The sequence below is a fragment of the Microtus oregoni genome, unplaced genomic scaffold (assembly GCF_018167655.1).
Source record: "Microtus oregoni isolate MIOR12 unplaced genomic scaffold, Mior012 000172F_ref0000184, whole genome shotgun sequence".
Taxonomy (NCBI): Eukaryota; Metazoa; Chordata; class Mammalia; order Rodentia; family Cricetidae; genus Microtus; species Microtus oregoni.
Window position 1 is genome coordinate 231,009 of NW_024544828.1, and position 15,511 is coordinate 246,519.

Consider the following 15,511-nt stretch of genomic DNA (forward strand, 5'->3'; position numbering starts at 1 on the left):
GTGTTTACACCTTTTCTTGACAAAATGTGTATGGAAAAAAAAACCCTGAGACAACTTTGTTCTTTTTCTCAATTATAAATATATATATTGGTGCTTTTGATTCAAGATTTAAAAACTGGAATGGTGAAGGTGACAGCAGCTGATTTGGGATACGCATCCCCAAAGTTTTGCAATGTGGTTGAAGACTTTGCATTTTGTTGTTGCTACAGGAAGTCCCTTGTCCTCCCCAAAGAAGCACCCCACCCTAATCTAGAAAGGAGGATGCCCAGGTCATCCGAGAGCAAGCAAGTGAGATGAGACAGCAGCATTACTTTTGTGTATTGCAAAAATTATCCACCCTAATACTTTGTTTTTAATTTTGAACAGTCAGCTACTATGCTTGGCCCCCCCATGCTGGACTCTCCAACTCGAGATTTATGGAGGCTTTTGGTCTCCCTGGGAGTGGGTTGTGTTGTCAAGAGCTTACCTGTTCTTGGACTTGAGATCAGTTTAGTAAAAGAGCACACCTCATAAACAAAAAAAGGAAGACTGGCCAGACAGACCCTTTAGCCCTTCCAAAAGGGACAAGAAAGGGGCGGCTACGGAATAACGTGTGACCCCTAGCAGGGATTACAAGTAAAAAAGATAACTAAATAAAAAATGAAATAAAAAAGCCTTGAAAAATCTCTCTATATGTCAACCCAAATGATCTAAATTTATACAAGGGTAAAGCTTTGTCAATCTAAGTACCTAAATGTCACACCAATCCCTACCATCTCCCTTTCCCATAAAGTATAAGACACACGATGCTGCACTAATTCCAGAAATTAGTTGAAAACACAATTAAGGGATTTTGGATTCAGTCATCAGAGTACCAACTTAAACGATTTTTGTAAACATTTTGAAAAAGGCCATAGGACACTCGTCACATTGTTCAAATGCCCAGTGGCAGGACTTCTGATGAGACCAAACAGGCCACATAAACCAATAAGATACTGTAGAGATAAAGCCAATATGACTAAATCCAAAGTGGAGCACACGAAGGACCTCATGTATAATACAAACCAGCTTAATAAATAAAGGAGACACAGGTGCCAGAACCTGCGAGAGTTTTAGTTCCTGGGGGCTTGTTCACAGCCTTCTCTGAGACTCCACTGCCACTTCTACTCGGGCAAGTCTAATGGTGCGGCCATGAAGTTTGTAGCCATCTTGCCGTACTAATGCCACAGTGCCAGGCTGTACCCCTACAGCTGCTGGCATGTGACAGATGAGTTCATGCTCATGAGGGTCATATTTGTCACCAATCGGTGTCATTTTCTCTAGGCCATGCTTGGCAAACACGCTCTTCAGCTTTGCTTCTAAAAGGGACAGTCCTTGAAAGACTTTTTCCAGAGTAAGCTTGTGGTCCTCAGGTTTGGTTCCTTCTGAAAAGCACTCGGCAGTCTTCTCCAAAATGTCTGCCACCTCCACCAAGTCCTTACAGAAGCTCTGGATTCCTGCAGAAAACAGAACCAAGTCTGAGAACAACGCTGTCCTTAGGGGTAGAACCTGGAGTAGGCAAAGAGGTAGCTCACTTTATACTTAGTATTTCTGAGAGTGGGAAGGTTGCTATGCAGGACTTTGGGGATCAGCTCAACCATTCAACCTCAACTGACAAGTCAGAGTCAGTTTTTGCAAACTGTGTCTGTCTGTCTACTGGGAAACCAGGAAAAGATACAATTTGGGCTAAATACACCTATATAAAATAGACTAAAAACAGGCTTATCTTAGTTGTGCAAAGGCCACTCTCAAGAGATAAGATAGGAATATTTCATTGGGAGGGTGGGGGCGGAGAACACAAAATAAGAAAAGCCAACACTATGCTAAGGATGGCGAGAGCCACTTGTTCATGGCTGCCTAGATAGGAAGGTAAGGCACACTTACAGATGAGGTGAGTATCCTTTCTAAGGCCTGTTAGGGAGACCTGGGAAAGGTCCACAGAAACCTTTTAGAGCAAGTGAACTATTTCAAGCTGAAAGTAAAGCCAGTGTTTCCACTCTGATCGGGATAAGGAATGGTCACCACTGGACATCCATGGCATAATGCCCAGCAGGGGCTGGTAAAGAGTAGACTTATCTATTGACATGTTTATAGCTACGCCAAGGTGGGCAGCCACCTAGACTAGTCACAGGTAAGCAATAAAAATACCGACAGGTAGACCTGAGAAAACTGACCAGATGTGGCAGACCAAAGGAGAGGAAGGAATTCTACTTTTAACTTCCCAGACTCTACTAGTAAGAGTTTCTTGAGGAAAACAGTGGCACATTAGCCAAACAGCAGTATACTAGCAACATGCCCACTGACTTACAGGCATGCAGATGGGCTCACAAGGAAAAGAAAAAAGTGCCAGTGTCAAGCAAGGAAACAAGCCCTGACTGAGAGCAGATGCTGGGTTTTTGTGTTGGGGATTAAGCCCAAGCCCATGGTTCTGCCACTGAGCCACATTCTCAGCCATCGAGTAGAAGTCTTAAAGCAGCAAGCTTCTGTGCTGATCTGCACACTGCCGGGGGGACTTTGCTTCTAAATGAGTGAAGTAGTGGGGATTTGGCTACAGAAGCCCAAGTTCAGTTTCCGACTGCATTCTCATTATTGTATTATGATTATTTCGTGTGTGATATATGCACGTTTGCCTCAACGTGCACCAGGTTATAGGTTAACGATGGATATTTTGCTCTAGTTTTTTTTTTAGATGAAGACTCTTATTGGACACAAAACCAGACATTTCAGCCAAACTGAGGAGAGTCCAGTGAGTTGCCTGTCTCCTCCCCACCCCAGCACTGAAATTAGTCACACACCTGACCTTTTTGCCACATGAATTTTGGGTATCCCAACTCAGAACTTCATGCTTGCAAAATAATTACTTTATCCACTGAACCATCTCCCAAGTCCCAATTTAACTACTGAGTTAAAACTATGCTTGCAAGGAGGTCAGATAGTTGTTATGACATGTCAGTTAAAAACATACTTTCCACCAGGTGTGGTAGCTCATGCCTTTAATTCTAGCACTTGGGAGGCAGAGGCAGGAATTTCTGTGAGTTAGAGGCCAGCCTGATCTATACAGAGTTCCAGGTTAGCGAGGGCTACATAGAGAGATCTTGACACAAAAGACATAAACCAAAATCAAAACCAAATTATACTTTCCTTCTCCCTCCACGCTCATCTCAACCCCTTCAGTTTCCTAAGTATCTCTGGCGGCCAGGAGGAAACTCCATAGGCAAATGTGGTGTCCTTGGATAGATACATTGTTTTAAGTCAATAAACTGGCCGTTAGTTAACATGAATTCATTCCTAGATGTCTAACTAGTGCTAACTACAATGCTTGACTTCAGTGTCCATCCACATTACTCATCAAGCAGGTCGAACATCAGAAGTTCCCCCATTGTTAAAACTGTTCTACTTGGAACAAGACATTTCCACAGCTCAGCAGCCAACAACTTTCTTCTGTAAAAGGCCACACAGCAAGCAATTTAAGGTTTGTGGGACGAGAGGCAAAAGTCAAAAATTTTATGTTTTGTAAGTAAAGAGAAAATAAGTTCATATGAACTTTAAAAAAAAAACCCATGAAATTCAAAACTACTAACTGGCAGCTGGCTATGATCTGTGGAGCTTTGTTATAGACTTGGATACACATGCACACAAGTGCACAAGTGCTCGAACACACACACACTTTCAAGTTTGACCTTCTTTCAGGCTGTTCTATAAAGAACCAACTTGCAAAGCACTGACAGCAATAAAGGATTCTTGCCCACAGCAGTATAAACTTTCCCTGTGCATACAGACCAATGCTGCTTACATGACGCAAACTTTAGCATTCCTGGTTATGCACTGCTCTTTGGATTTTCCTCTTGAATGTCACAATAATTCACTGTTTCATCAATGACTAAAAAATATTATTTGTTATACACTAGAATGTTGGAACTGTAGCAACTGTACATCCTTAGAAAAATAAAGGCCAGCATTATTATACAATGGTTAACATGACACCATTTCCATGTGCAGCAGAGAAAGCCTGTGGGGAGAGTGGAAGGTATGGGATGTATCAGTTAGGGGTCTCAGATGCATTTCTACTACAATTAATTTAAAGTGCTTACAAAGGTACAAGCCCTTCAAATAAATTTACTGTATTATGAATCATCTCTCACCAAATATCTTGGCGTCTTCTACACATCTCTGGGTTCGTCTCCTTATGTTCTCACAATCAGCGACAGCTCTCTGGTATCTCAGCTAAATAACAAAAGCAAAATCAAAGGTGAGAAGTCAGTGGTAAAGAATGCTTTTACTTTATAAATCTTGCCCTTGTAATAGAGGCAGGGACACAGCTCAGTGATAGAGTACATTCTCAGCATTCACAAGGCCCTGGGTTTAGTCTACAGTAGTCGCTGTTTAAAAACAAACTAGTAGCCGGGCGGTGGTGGCGCATGCTTTTAATCCCAGCACTTGGGAGGCAGAGGCAGGCGGATCTCTGTGAGTTCGAGACCAGCCTGGTCTACAAGAGCTAGTTCCAGGACAGGAACCAAAACCACAGAGAAACCCTGTCCCGAAAAACCAAAATAAATAAATAAATAATAAATAAATAAAAACAAACTAGTCTGAGACCGGCTGCTCTCCAAATTTCCAAAGCAGTAATCTATTTACTCTTCAATAGCTTGTAAGTAATTACAACCAGCTTGAACACATTACTTTTCAAGTTCATTATCCAGAGCAAACAATTTCACATTTAGGCAACACTGCCGACCTTTCTTTCATGGACCCGAACTCTCACATGACAAAGAATAAGTTTTAAAAACTTATCACTGCAACTGGAAAGATGACTCAGATGTTAAGAGCATTAACTGCTCTTCTAGAGGTCCTGAGTTTAAATCCCAGCAACCACATGGTGGCTCACAACCATATGTAATGTGAGATCTGATGCCTTCTGGTGTGTAAGCAAACAGGCAGACAGAACATAATATATACATAACATAAATCTTAAAAACAAAACAAAACCAAACAAAAAAAACCAATAACCAAAACCTATCACCTATTTCAAGGCAGTTAACTCATCCTGTTTGTTCCTCTTTTCTCTTTAGTTCCTGGGTTCTATAATTGCTCTCATAAGACTGCTTCCCAGCACTCTGCAGTCCTGAGGGACTTTACTCCACCTGGTAATTATTCTGCTTTAGCTATCTCTTCTCACAGTGCTCAGTCACAACTACGTTTAGTAGGTCAGATGTTCTTTGCTTACCAGAGTACAAAGACCTCACACACCCAGCAAATATTTATTCTCTATCACCTGAAAGGCACCACACCACCTTTAACTGCCAAACCATCAGTTTATCTAAGGGCTGGGAAACAAGAGGGAAGCAAAACAAGGCACCACCCTTAGCAAGTGGCTTTTAAAAACCAGATTTTTTTTTTTTAATTGACCCAGCAAGAGAGTAATGGAAGAGGGGTAAAAACCATGTTAAAGGAAAGTTCATTTAAAAAAAACAAAAAACACAAAAAATTTTGCTTGAACATTTAAATCAGAAAAGAGAGAGCAAATAAATAATATAAAATCTATTACTCACTGTTAAATCCTGGACTTCTTTTTCCAGTTTAACAGCTTTTAGCCTTAAAGCTTGCTCAGCAAGGGAGGGACCGAGTACGTCGGGAGGGTCCTCAGAACTGCAGTCTTCCCCAGCAGTTCTTTGGGTGGCAGTGCTGAATGGGTGTAGCCATCCCCTAAGAGGGTGGGGTAGGGCAGTGGCACACAATGAAAAAATGCCACCATACAAAGGCAAACCACAACAGTTAGAGCCCCCAAAGCACCCCACGCTGACTCTTCATAGTCTTCAGTCTTGGTGACAGATGCTACGAAGTCCTAAGCTTTTTCTGCTTCATCCGCCTCACGTTTTTATTGACTAGATTTTAAAGTGCTCTTAAAAGTAGCATTAAAGTGAGAAAAACAGCTCAGCAGTTAAGAGCACTGATTGCTCTTCCAGAAGACTTGGATTCAACTCCAAGCATCTAAGCAGTGGCAACTCACAACCACCCGTAACTCCAGTTCTCCGGGATCTAATGCCTTCTGTGGGCAGCAGGTGCGCAGTTGGAGCAGACATAATGCAGGCCAAACTCCCATACATTTAAAGTTTTTTTTTTTTTTTGATTTTTCGAGACAAGGTTTCTATGTGGTTTTGGAGCCTGTCCTGGAACTAGTACATTTAAAGTTTTAACGATACGCAGTTGTCATGCCACAAAATTTACCATTTAGAGTGTACAATTCAACATTTTTACCATGTCCAGTGTTGTGCTTTCCTGTCACTTTAAGGGACAAGCTTCGCCCACTCCCATTACCTTTGACCTGCCCGCCGCCATCTTGGGCCCTTCCTTTTCTGCTTCCTTGACCTGCCTGCTTTTTATTATAAGGAAGACCTGGGAATGTTATGGTTTTGGTCCCTTTAAGAGACAAGCCACACCCATTCCCCTCCCCATCCGCTGAGGCAGGCTGATCTTCAGCTTCCGGCCTGAGCTCGCTCCTCTTTTTCATCTTCCTCTCGGAGGGAGAGGCAGCTTCACTTCTGCCTCTCTCCCCACTTCTCTGCTTCCCCCCTTCTCTGTCCCTTTCTCCTCTTCTCTCTCTCTCTCCCTCTCTCTCTGTCCCCCCCTTCACCCTTCCTCCTCCATAACCCCCTGAATAAACATTCAACCTCACCCTGCATGTCATGTCTATCCATGTCTCTGTCTCCTGCCCGCCTGCCATGTGTCTCCCTGCCTGGAACCAGCCATTGCTCGAGGACCAGCAGCCGTCTCTGCCTGGGGCCCACTGCCTGCTGCCACATGGCCCGCCACCACTGCTCTGGGACCAGCAGCTGTCTCTGCCTGGGACTGGCTGCTCCCAGGGCCTGCTGTCTGCCACCACCATTTGGGACCTACAGCATTTCTGCTGCCTACTGCCACGGGGATCTTGGAGCATTTTTAAAAAAGAACAACATCCAGAGTCTGTGCATGAAATCACAATTTCACAACATCTTTGTCACATAAAAGGGCTTGTATTTCACACATCATTTACCACTGCCTCCTACACTGTTTGCCCCAGGTAAACCTGATGATACTTTGTTTTCTATAGACAAGTCTTTTATGGATGCTTAATGTCTACAGAATCGTAATAGATGATCACTTAGAATGTGTTTCAGGTTCATTCATGTAATTGTGTTAAGAGAAAAACACCAACAAGTTTTTTTTTAATTAAAAGGAATAGGAATAGAATGAATTTACTGACAAATAGGAAATATTAGGTAACAGAGGAATAAGAAAAGAACATAAGGAACTCTCCTCTGAAACACAGGAGCTAAAACTAAACTGCTGGCTTCTCTGCCCCAGCCCCAAAAGGGTCACATCTGCTTTTTTCCCCTGAGAAGAGAGCATCACCAACATCTGATTAGACAGATGTTAGCTAAAGATAAAAATGTCTTAACTAGAAACTTGCAAATCTCAGCTTCTGTAAAACCTGCTTAGCTCTGGGAAATCTCCTTTGACACAGGGATAAAAAGACCCAAGATGGTCTGAAGATTATGATAATGTCTAACCCTACATAAAACATGAAATATTTCAGATCAGGGCTTTAATAGCTAGAGTCTACAGCTGTATACTAAAAAAGTTTTTCTCATTGGGGACGGGTGAGGCACTCCCCCCCCCACTGCATTTACCAGTAATTGGTTACTTTCTATTGCTAACAGCTCATTGTGTAGATAGATATGCCACACCTTTTTACCCATTTGTCAACTGATGGACATTTGCATTTCTTTTCTACTAGAATGATAACACTGCTTCTACACAACAAATGCTATTATAATCTGTCATGTCCAGCCTAACTGTAGGAATGGACCTCATTGGGGCAGTGAGGGAATGAAGAAGATAGACAGAAAGGTGGAGTCACGTGGTCCAGGCTCACTACTGGAAAAAACCACAGCACCCTGGAAGCTCAGCATTTTATTAGTAGAGTTGTTCAAACTTTAGGGAGGTGGGGTTATTACATACAGATCCATGGGGGGGGGGCTTCTGATGTACAGTTAGATCAAGGGGACAGGTTTAGTTAATCTCAGTAGGTGTAGTCTCTGTAGAGGAACAGCCTTTAAATTGTAAACATCCAGAGGGGAGAAGCTATGCGGACATTTTCTGCACACACTGGTAATACTCACACTCAACCCCTAGAGGGAGGCTTTGCCACTCCTCCATGGGCCTGAGGCTCTGGGGTCTTATACATGGCCTGTTTGTGTCATCACACACATTCACACAGGACTTTTACCCACTCAGGTTTCCTACATCTCCCCTTTCCTATTTCTCAGATGTGCAGGATGAATCTTCACTATTAGTCCAGTGGCAGTTCACCACAGTGCCCAACACCAGACACAAAAGGCATTAAAGGTGCCTTTTTTTCTGTTTCACCTTTTGGCCTCTTCCATCGCTGTGTTACCACTCTGCCACTCTGGGCCGTTTTCTTGCCCTCAGGTGCTACAAAGCTACTCTTTGTGGGATCTAGTCTCTTCACACCTGGAGCCAGGCTCTTTACAGGCCTCGAAGGTACCCAAAGTAGTTATTCTGCACTGTCAGGAAAAACACAAGCATACCTTCACCCCCACATTAGCATAGGCCAAACCATTTTCCTGTCATGACATCTTTCCATATAGCACCTTAGGTTTTATTTCTCTGTCCTTTGGTGGCCAGTGTCAACTCTACAGTGAGGTAATCTACTTAAAATATTTTAATGTGAACAAGGCCTTGTTTAGACAATCGGTAGGGGCAGAGCTCCCCTTTTAGTGTTTGTTATTTGAGACATCTGTGGGATCTTTCTACAATAGCTGTCCCTGGGGGTTGTAAGGAACACTTGTGTTGTGATCCATTTTATGTTGGGCACAAATGCTTTTAAAGCAGAAGACATGTAGGTAGAACATTTTCCATTTAAAGATGTTGTAGATAGACCCAAATGGCAAATGCAGCAATGCACTGAACAGTATGGTATGTTCTGCAGCCTCCCTTGTGAACAGAGGCATAAACTGAGAATAGGTATCAGCATTAAACACGCACACACTGTGCTTCCCGAAGGAAGAGACATGAGTAACATCCATCTGCCAGAGAGCACTGGGATGTTACCCCTGGGGTTAACACTTCACATGTGACGGGATGAAAAGGATTGGTTGTACTGCTTAACTATCTGCCTAGCCTGTTCTTCCTGGGAGGAAACAAGTTCACTGCATAAAGCATTTTGGTGGTACAGATCATGACTATTATGGAATATTCCTTTATACTCCGTGAATATATGTCATTGTGATTGGTTTAATAAAGAAGCAGATTGGTCTATAGCTAGATAGGATAAGGTTAGGTGAGGAATCAAAAAAAGAGGACTCTAGCAAGAAGGGCGGAATCTGAGAATCTCGAGGAGATGTGGAGAGAATGAACTTGCCCTACTGAGAAAAGGTATTTTCTATGTGGCAGAGCATAGATAAGAAATATGGGCCAGGCGGTGGCGGCACACGCTTTTAATCCCATCACTCAGGAGGCAGAGTCAGGTGGGTACCTGTGAGTTCGAGACTAGCCTGGTCCACAGAGCTAGTTCTAGGACAGGCTCCAAAGCTACAGAGAAACCCTGTCTTGAAAAACAAAAACAAAACAAAAAAAGGTTTATTCAAAATGTAAGAGTTAGCTAGTAATAACCTTGAGCTATTGGCAGTTTTTTTTTTTTGAGAGGATTTCTCTGTAGCTTTGGAGTCTGTCCTGTCCTCTGTAGACCAGGTTGGACTCGAACTCACAGAGATCTGCCTGTCTCTGCCTCCCAAGTGCTGGGATTAAAGGTGTGCGCCACCACTGCTTGACTTGGCTGAACATTTATATGGTAAGTCTCTGTGTGGTTATTTGGAAGTGGGCTGGCAAGATGAAAAACTCTACCTGCAGACCATAATGAGCTTGTAGTAAGTCGAACTACACAGCAGCAGAGAAGCAGAGCAGGGATCCTGAGACTCAAGCATTACCTTCAGCCAATGGCTGAGGGCGACCTCAGTGTGACTAAATACGACTAATATAGCAAAAACTCTGGTATAACTCTTGATCTAGGCTCGGACCAGTGTAGCCAAGGCTTGTGTTATTCTGACCACATAGGAGCTGTTCTTTTAAGTTTAAATGAAAACATGGTGTAGCAGTAGGTGATGGCAGTCCTGGCTGTAGGGACCTATTGCCTGCTTGCATGACTTTATGGCTCTTAAACCGTGTAACAACCTCCATTTACACTATTTCTTTTTTGTAACGAAGATGGGGTGTTTCAAGGGCTATTGGGCCACTCTGTGTGTTTGGCCTGTAATTGTTTCTCTACCAAAGCAGTGGTTGCAGTCAATACCCAACCTGACATTGCCAAATGGCCACTAATCAACATACCAGTTTCTCTGATGCCAAATAATCCAGGAGAGAAATTTCCATGGGGGGAGGCGTTGCAGTATCAACTTAGGCTGCTAGTGAAAAGAATCTGCCGAGGGATGCCTGTCTTCTAAATATACACTGATGGGACTGCAACTTTTTATCTTGCTTCCAGGATTTCTCAAAAACCTCTAAATACTGAGATATAATTGCTTATCTTTAGAGTCTACGTGTCCCATATTATACTTGACATGTAAAATCGCCTGCCCTTTCTCCCTTTGTTCCTTTATTTTATTTTTCTCTTCATCTCTTTCCTCCTTTTTACTGGCACAAATACACTTCTCTTGGAAGTGTTCCCTCCTTTGGCCAAAGAGTTTCCCTTAGCCACTGTCCATGTCCCTGGTTGGGCACCACTTGCTGCATCCAGCAGAGCTCCAGGGATAGTTGACTGAGGTGGTGAGAATGTGAAGAAAAGACAGAAAGCTGGGATCAGGTAGTCAGGGCTCTTGTCTGGAGAAACCCCAGCACCCTGGAAGCTTTGATTATATATAGTTTGTAATATAGATCGAACAGAGAGGCAGAGTTATTGCATAAAGTTGAACAAGGAGACAAGGTTATCACACACAGACAAACAAGGGGGCAGGGCTTATGGTGTACAAGGGAATTAAGTTAATCTCAGTAGGAGTAATCTCTGTAGGGGCACAGTCTTCAGGCTGTAAACATCCAGGGAGGGAGAATACTACAGCGATCTTTCTGCACACACTATTAACACCTGCACTCTGTCCCCCACGGAAGGCTGTGTTATGCCTCCACGGGTCGGAGGGAGTTTTGACATGGCTTGCATATGTCAAAACATGCATTTACTCAGGACTTCACTCACTGAGGACTTTCTCCACTCCTCACAATAAACCCTACTTTACTGAAGAAAAACCCTAAGAGGAGATGCTTGAGGTTTAATGACATAATCAAGATCTAAAAAATTAAACTGGGCAAAGTGGCATGTGACTATCTGCAACTCAGGTACTGGGAGGCTGATATGGGCAGATCATTTGGTAGCATAGTAAAAGTCTGTCTCAAAAGAACAAAAATAGTGCTCCCTCCAAAACAAACAACAAACAAAAGAAAGGCACATGCAGAGCAAGTGTTCTGTTGAGCCAGAATATTTAACACCAGGAAGCAACAAAGTTATACAATTCTGGTCTAACTCTTTATCTTATAGAAGGGGAAAATGAGTAAAAGGAACTCAGGCTTAGAATTCCAAGACTTTATGGCCACACACTGTAAGGGAAGAAAATCTGTGCTATGAAAGAGAAATTATGACTGGTCGTTTCTGGACAGAACAGGTCACTAAAATAGAACCTTATTTTAGTCAATTAGTTATGTAATCTAAAATTCTGCATAGCTAATGAAAATGGTTAAGGTCCCAACAACAGGACATACATTTCTTAATTGACAAAGCATTTGAAATTGTTTTTCAGGAACTGCTTACAGGATCCATTCAAGAGCAGTTTCAAACAGGCATTTTAAGAAGGGACAGTCCTGGCTAGGCAGTGGTAGTGCATGCCTTTAATCCCAGCACTTGGGAGGCAGAGGCAGGCGGATCTCTTGTGAATTCAATGCCAGCCTGGTCTACACAGTGAGTTCCAGGATAGTTAGGACGGACGACACAGAGAAATCCTGTCTTGAAACTTCTTCCCACAAAAGTGTGAACAGTTCCACAAGCCAGTTTGCTTGCCAGTGACATTTTGATATCACGAGCTCAAAATCATAAGCACAAAACATAACTTCCCCCTAATAAGCACATGACTTGTGAAGAGGCAAGATGACATCTACACTGGCACAAAAGAACCCTAGATTATAGCTGGCAGTGGTGGCACACGCCTTTAATCCCAGCACTCGGTAGGCAGAGGCAGGCAGATCTCTGTGAGCTCGAGGCCAGCCTGGTCTACAAGAGCTAGTTCCAGGACTGGCTCCAAAGCTACAGAGAAATCCTGTCTTGAAAAACCAAAAAAAAAAAAAAAAAAAAAAAAAAAAAAAAAAAGAAAAGAACTCTAGATTGTTCTCCTTCTTACCACCTAAATGAGAAATAGCCTCTCTCTGCCTATAAGTTTCCCCATCAATTGACAAGGGAAGGAGGCAAACTTTCTGTCTCTGTCCTCCTTGCCAGTTGACCTTGCAATAAAACTTTTCTGTTATAAAAAAACAAAACAAAACAAACCATCCTTGGCTGCTATGGGCAGAGGAAGGTGAGCCCTTGCTCTTGGTACCACTAAAATATCTGATATTTAGTTCAGTGTACACAGAAATGTAGACTTGGACCTTGTTTAGAGCAGCTCTTCAACTGCGGCAGTTCTGACCTCTAGTTTAGAAGTTTTCACTGTACCTCCTAGACCCAAGTGAAAAGCTTACAAGGTTAATCAATCTGTGGGTTCGAGAGCTCTTTAAAGCAAATAGTTTCTTACTTATACGCACAGACATATCTTGGACAGTGATCACTGAGGTGGCAGAAATGACAACAAAAGCTTAAGGGGATGGGAGGTATAGGAGTCTGCTTTAAGAAAAGAGAACTTTAGGCAGAGCAAAGAGCTGGCTTAGTGTCACAATCAAGGGCATTTCCCAGACTTACAGGCTGGTCCTGAATTTTATTAAGCGTTGATATCCAACTAAACCATGTATCCAATTAGGATACACGGTCCTAACTAAATATTTGGTTCAGAAAATATAGTTATCGTAGATATGTCTGGGGCAAATTATATACAGCCAAAAAGACCAGCCCTCCTGGAAAACCACATTTATCCCGGATAAAAAGAAAGCTGTTCAAAATGACCAGTTTGAAGAGAAGAGGCCAATGCTCAATTACTCCTTCAGAAGAAACTAGTCTTTGATTATTTCCTTACCTCACGCAACAAACTGCAGAAGGTAGGAAAACAAACCACCCCTCCCTAAGCATTTAATTCAAGGCCTCACAGCTCTGGTAGGGCGGGTGTATTAGATCAGGTGCATCAAGACCGGAAAAAGAATGACAAATGGTCACGCAAATTTCCTGGATTTCCCCGCAGCTAATTGACAAGTCAGAATTCTCGAACTTATAGACAGCCTTTAAAAAAAATTCTTTCTCAGGAGTATCCCCTGAGAATAATGAACCGTGTTCACTAATACAAAAACACCTGCTCGAGAACCGCGGCTGGTTTCTAGGCGGGGTAACTTAAGATTTGTTTGGAAAAGTTGGTAAATTTTCCTAAATTCTAGATTCCTCAAGTTATTAAACACGAAATAATAAAAAGCGACTACCCATAGTTCTGCAGGCCACTGACGGCACGAATTTCACTGGTGGAAGGGGCGTTTGGGGAACGGTCCATCCATGGCTCTCCTTTTACACACAAGTCAAACGATGCTCCCGAGAGCTGGAGAGAGTGACTGGATCACATGGAGTCTGGTTAAGAACCCCACGACATCCTTGGAAGACACAGGGGCGCAGGGGCTAGGGACGAGTTACGTTTACGATTCAGTCCTGCTTGGCTTCTATCTCCTAGGACATGGCCTCGGATGCACTTATCTTCCCTGACCGGGAAAAGCGCGCCGATGGGCCTCAGCCTCCCTTACAAGAGACGCGGCGTGGACGCCGGGTCACGGGGCCTGAGGCCGGTCCTCGCTGGCGCCGAGTTAGCCCTCGCCTTCCCTCCCACAGCTGCCCATCGCCGCGCCCACGCCACGGCCTGCCCGGCCCCGCTGCCCCGCTTACCTGCTCTCTGACACAAGCCCCGAGGCCAGGAGGCGCTGCAGTCGCTGCACCGCCCACAGCGACCGCGCCGCCATGTTCCAGACCAGAACGTAGACACCGCGCACGCGCGCTCGAGCCAAGCGGAGAGACGCGCTCGCCGGAAAGCCACGCCCCTCCCCCGTGTAGGCAGGGACTTCCGGTTTCCTGTGCGCCACACTGCTCTTCCGGGCCTGCCGGGAGGACGCTTGTCCCAAGAGCTTCATAGTAGGTGCCAAGTTCACGGTGAGCGAGGCGGCTCTCACCTCATCCTCGAGGAGCGCATATGAGATGACAAGCAATAAATGTAAAATGTGACCAGTGCTTAAACGCGAGGGGCACGCGCTTTGAAAGTAAGATAGACGCGTAGGCCGACGAGTCTCAACAACCCGAGTTCGATCCTGGGACCCACTAGGAGAAAAAAAAGAATTCTAAAAAGTTTGTTTTCTGACTTCACTTCGGGCCCAGTCATGTACGCGCCGAAATAAATACTCGCCCACACAAAACTGGAAAAAAAAAAGACTAGAATATAGCCGTAAAGAAAGCAAGTGAAGAGGGAGCGTATTGAAAGCAAAAGATGGGAATCCGGGGAGAGGGTATGGTAATGTCAGACTGGAGAATTGGCTTGAACCGGTCTGGTGAGCGATTAAATACTGCAGCCTGGTCGCACCTTCCCCAGTCGCTCTCATGATTTTTCTTTCGACGACTGTTTTCTGACGTAAGTGTGTGTTAATGATAAATGGTTGAGTTGTTTCCGCTTAGTAAAATCTAAGCGCTTTTCAGGGCAGAGCTATATTTTGTTGTCTGATTTTGGTTGCAGTAGCTCGACAACAGGTATGACTCAGGCCTGTAATCCCAGCTGCTCCGGGCTAAGGCCAGAAGATCACAAGATCGTGTTCAGCTGGGGCACCTTAGTGAGGCGGTCTCAGTACAAGAGAGCTGGGGATACAGCTCAGTGGTCGAGTGCATGCCTACACATGCCAGACCCTTCCTTGGTACTAGAGAAAAAAAGTCCCTTTGCTGTTCAGAGAAAATTGAAGGGTGTAAAAAGAGGTAGAGAAGAGGAACTGTTGGAATAGCCCCGGCAAGAGAGGACGGAATGTTTTTACTATGGTTGTTGACAGAGAGTCTTATATGAATTCCTGAGCTCATTCTTCATCGTCTTCAGAGGTGGGTTTGCAGGGCAGGCCATCTCACCCCCTGTCACCGTAGACAGTGTAGTTACAGAGAAACCTAACTAGCTGGTGTAAGTCTTTGTGCTTACTTCCTATTTTCTTAGTATTTTGTCTTGCTTTTTTTCTGCAATGTAGAATTTGGGTTTTGTGGTGTGTCTTGATCACTGTTTTTTTCCCCCTGATCAATAAATACTTG

At 43.9% G+C, this 15,511-nt stretch overlaps 1 protein-coding gene across 1 annotated transcript; it reads right to left on the reverse strand.

Moving 5' to 3' along the window:
• Positions 1-55: 55 nt before the first annotated feature.
• Positions 56-14,214, reverse strand: LOC121445297 (grpE protein homolog 2, mitochondrial-like). Its single transcript, XM_041647353.1, has 4 exons — positions 14,126-14,214; positions 5,568-5,721; positions 4,161-4,242; positions 56-1,475 (listed from the first exon to the last, which is right to left on the reverse strand). Exons 1-4 carry the CDS (start codon positions 14,197-14,199, stop codon positions 1,111-1,113), a joined length of 675 nt encoding a protein of 224 aa, XP_041503287.1. The 5' UTR covers positions 14,200-14,214; the 3' UTR covers positions 56-1,110.
• Between the last annotated feature and the right edge of the window lie 1,297 nt (positions 14,215-15,511).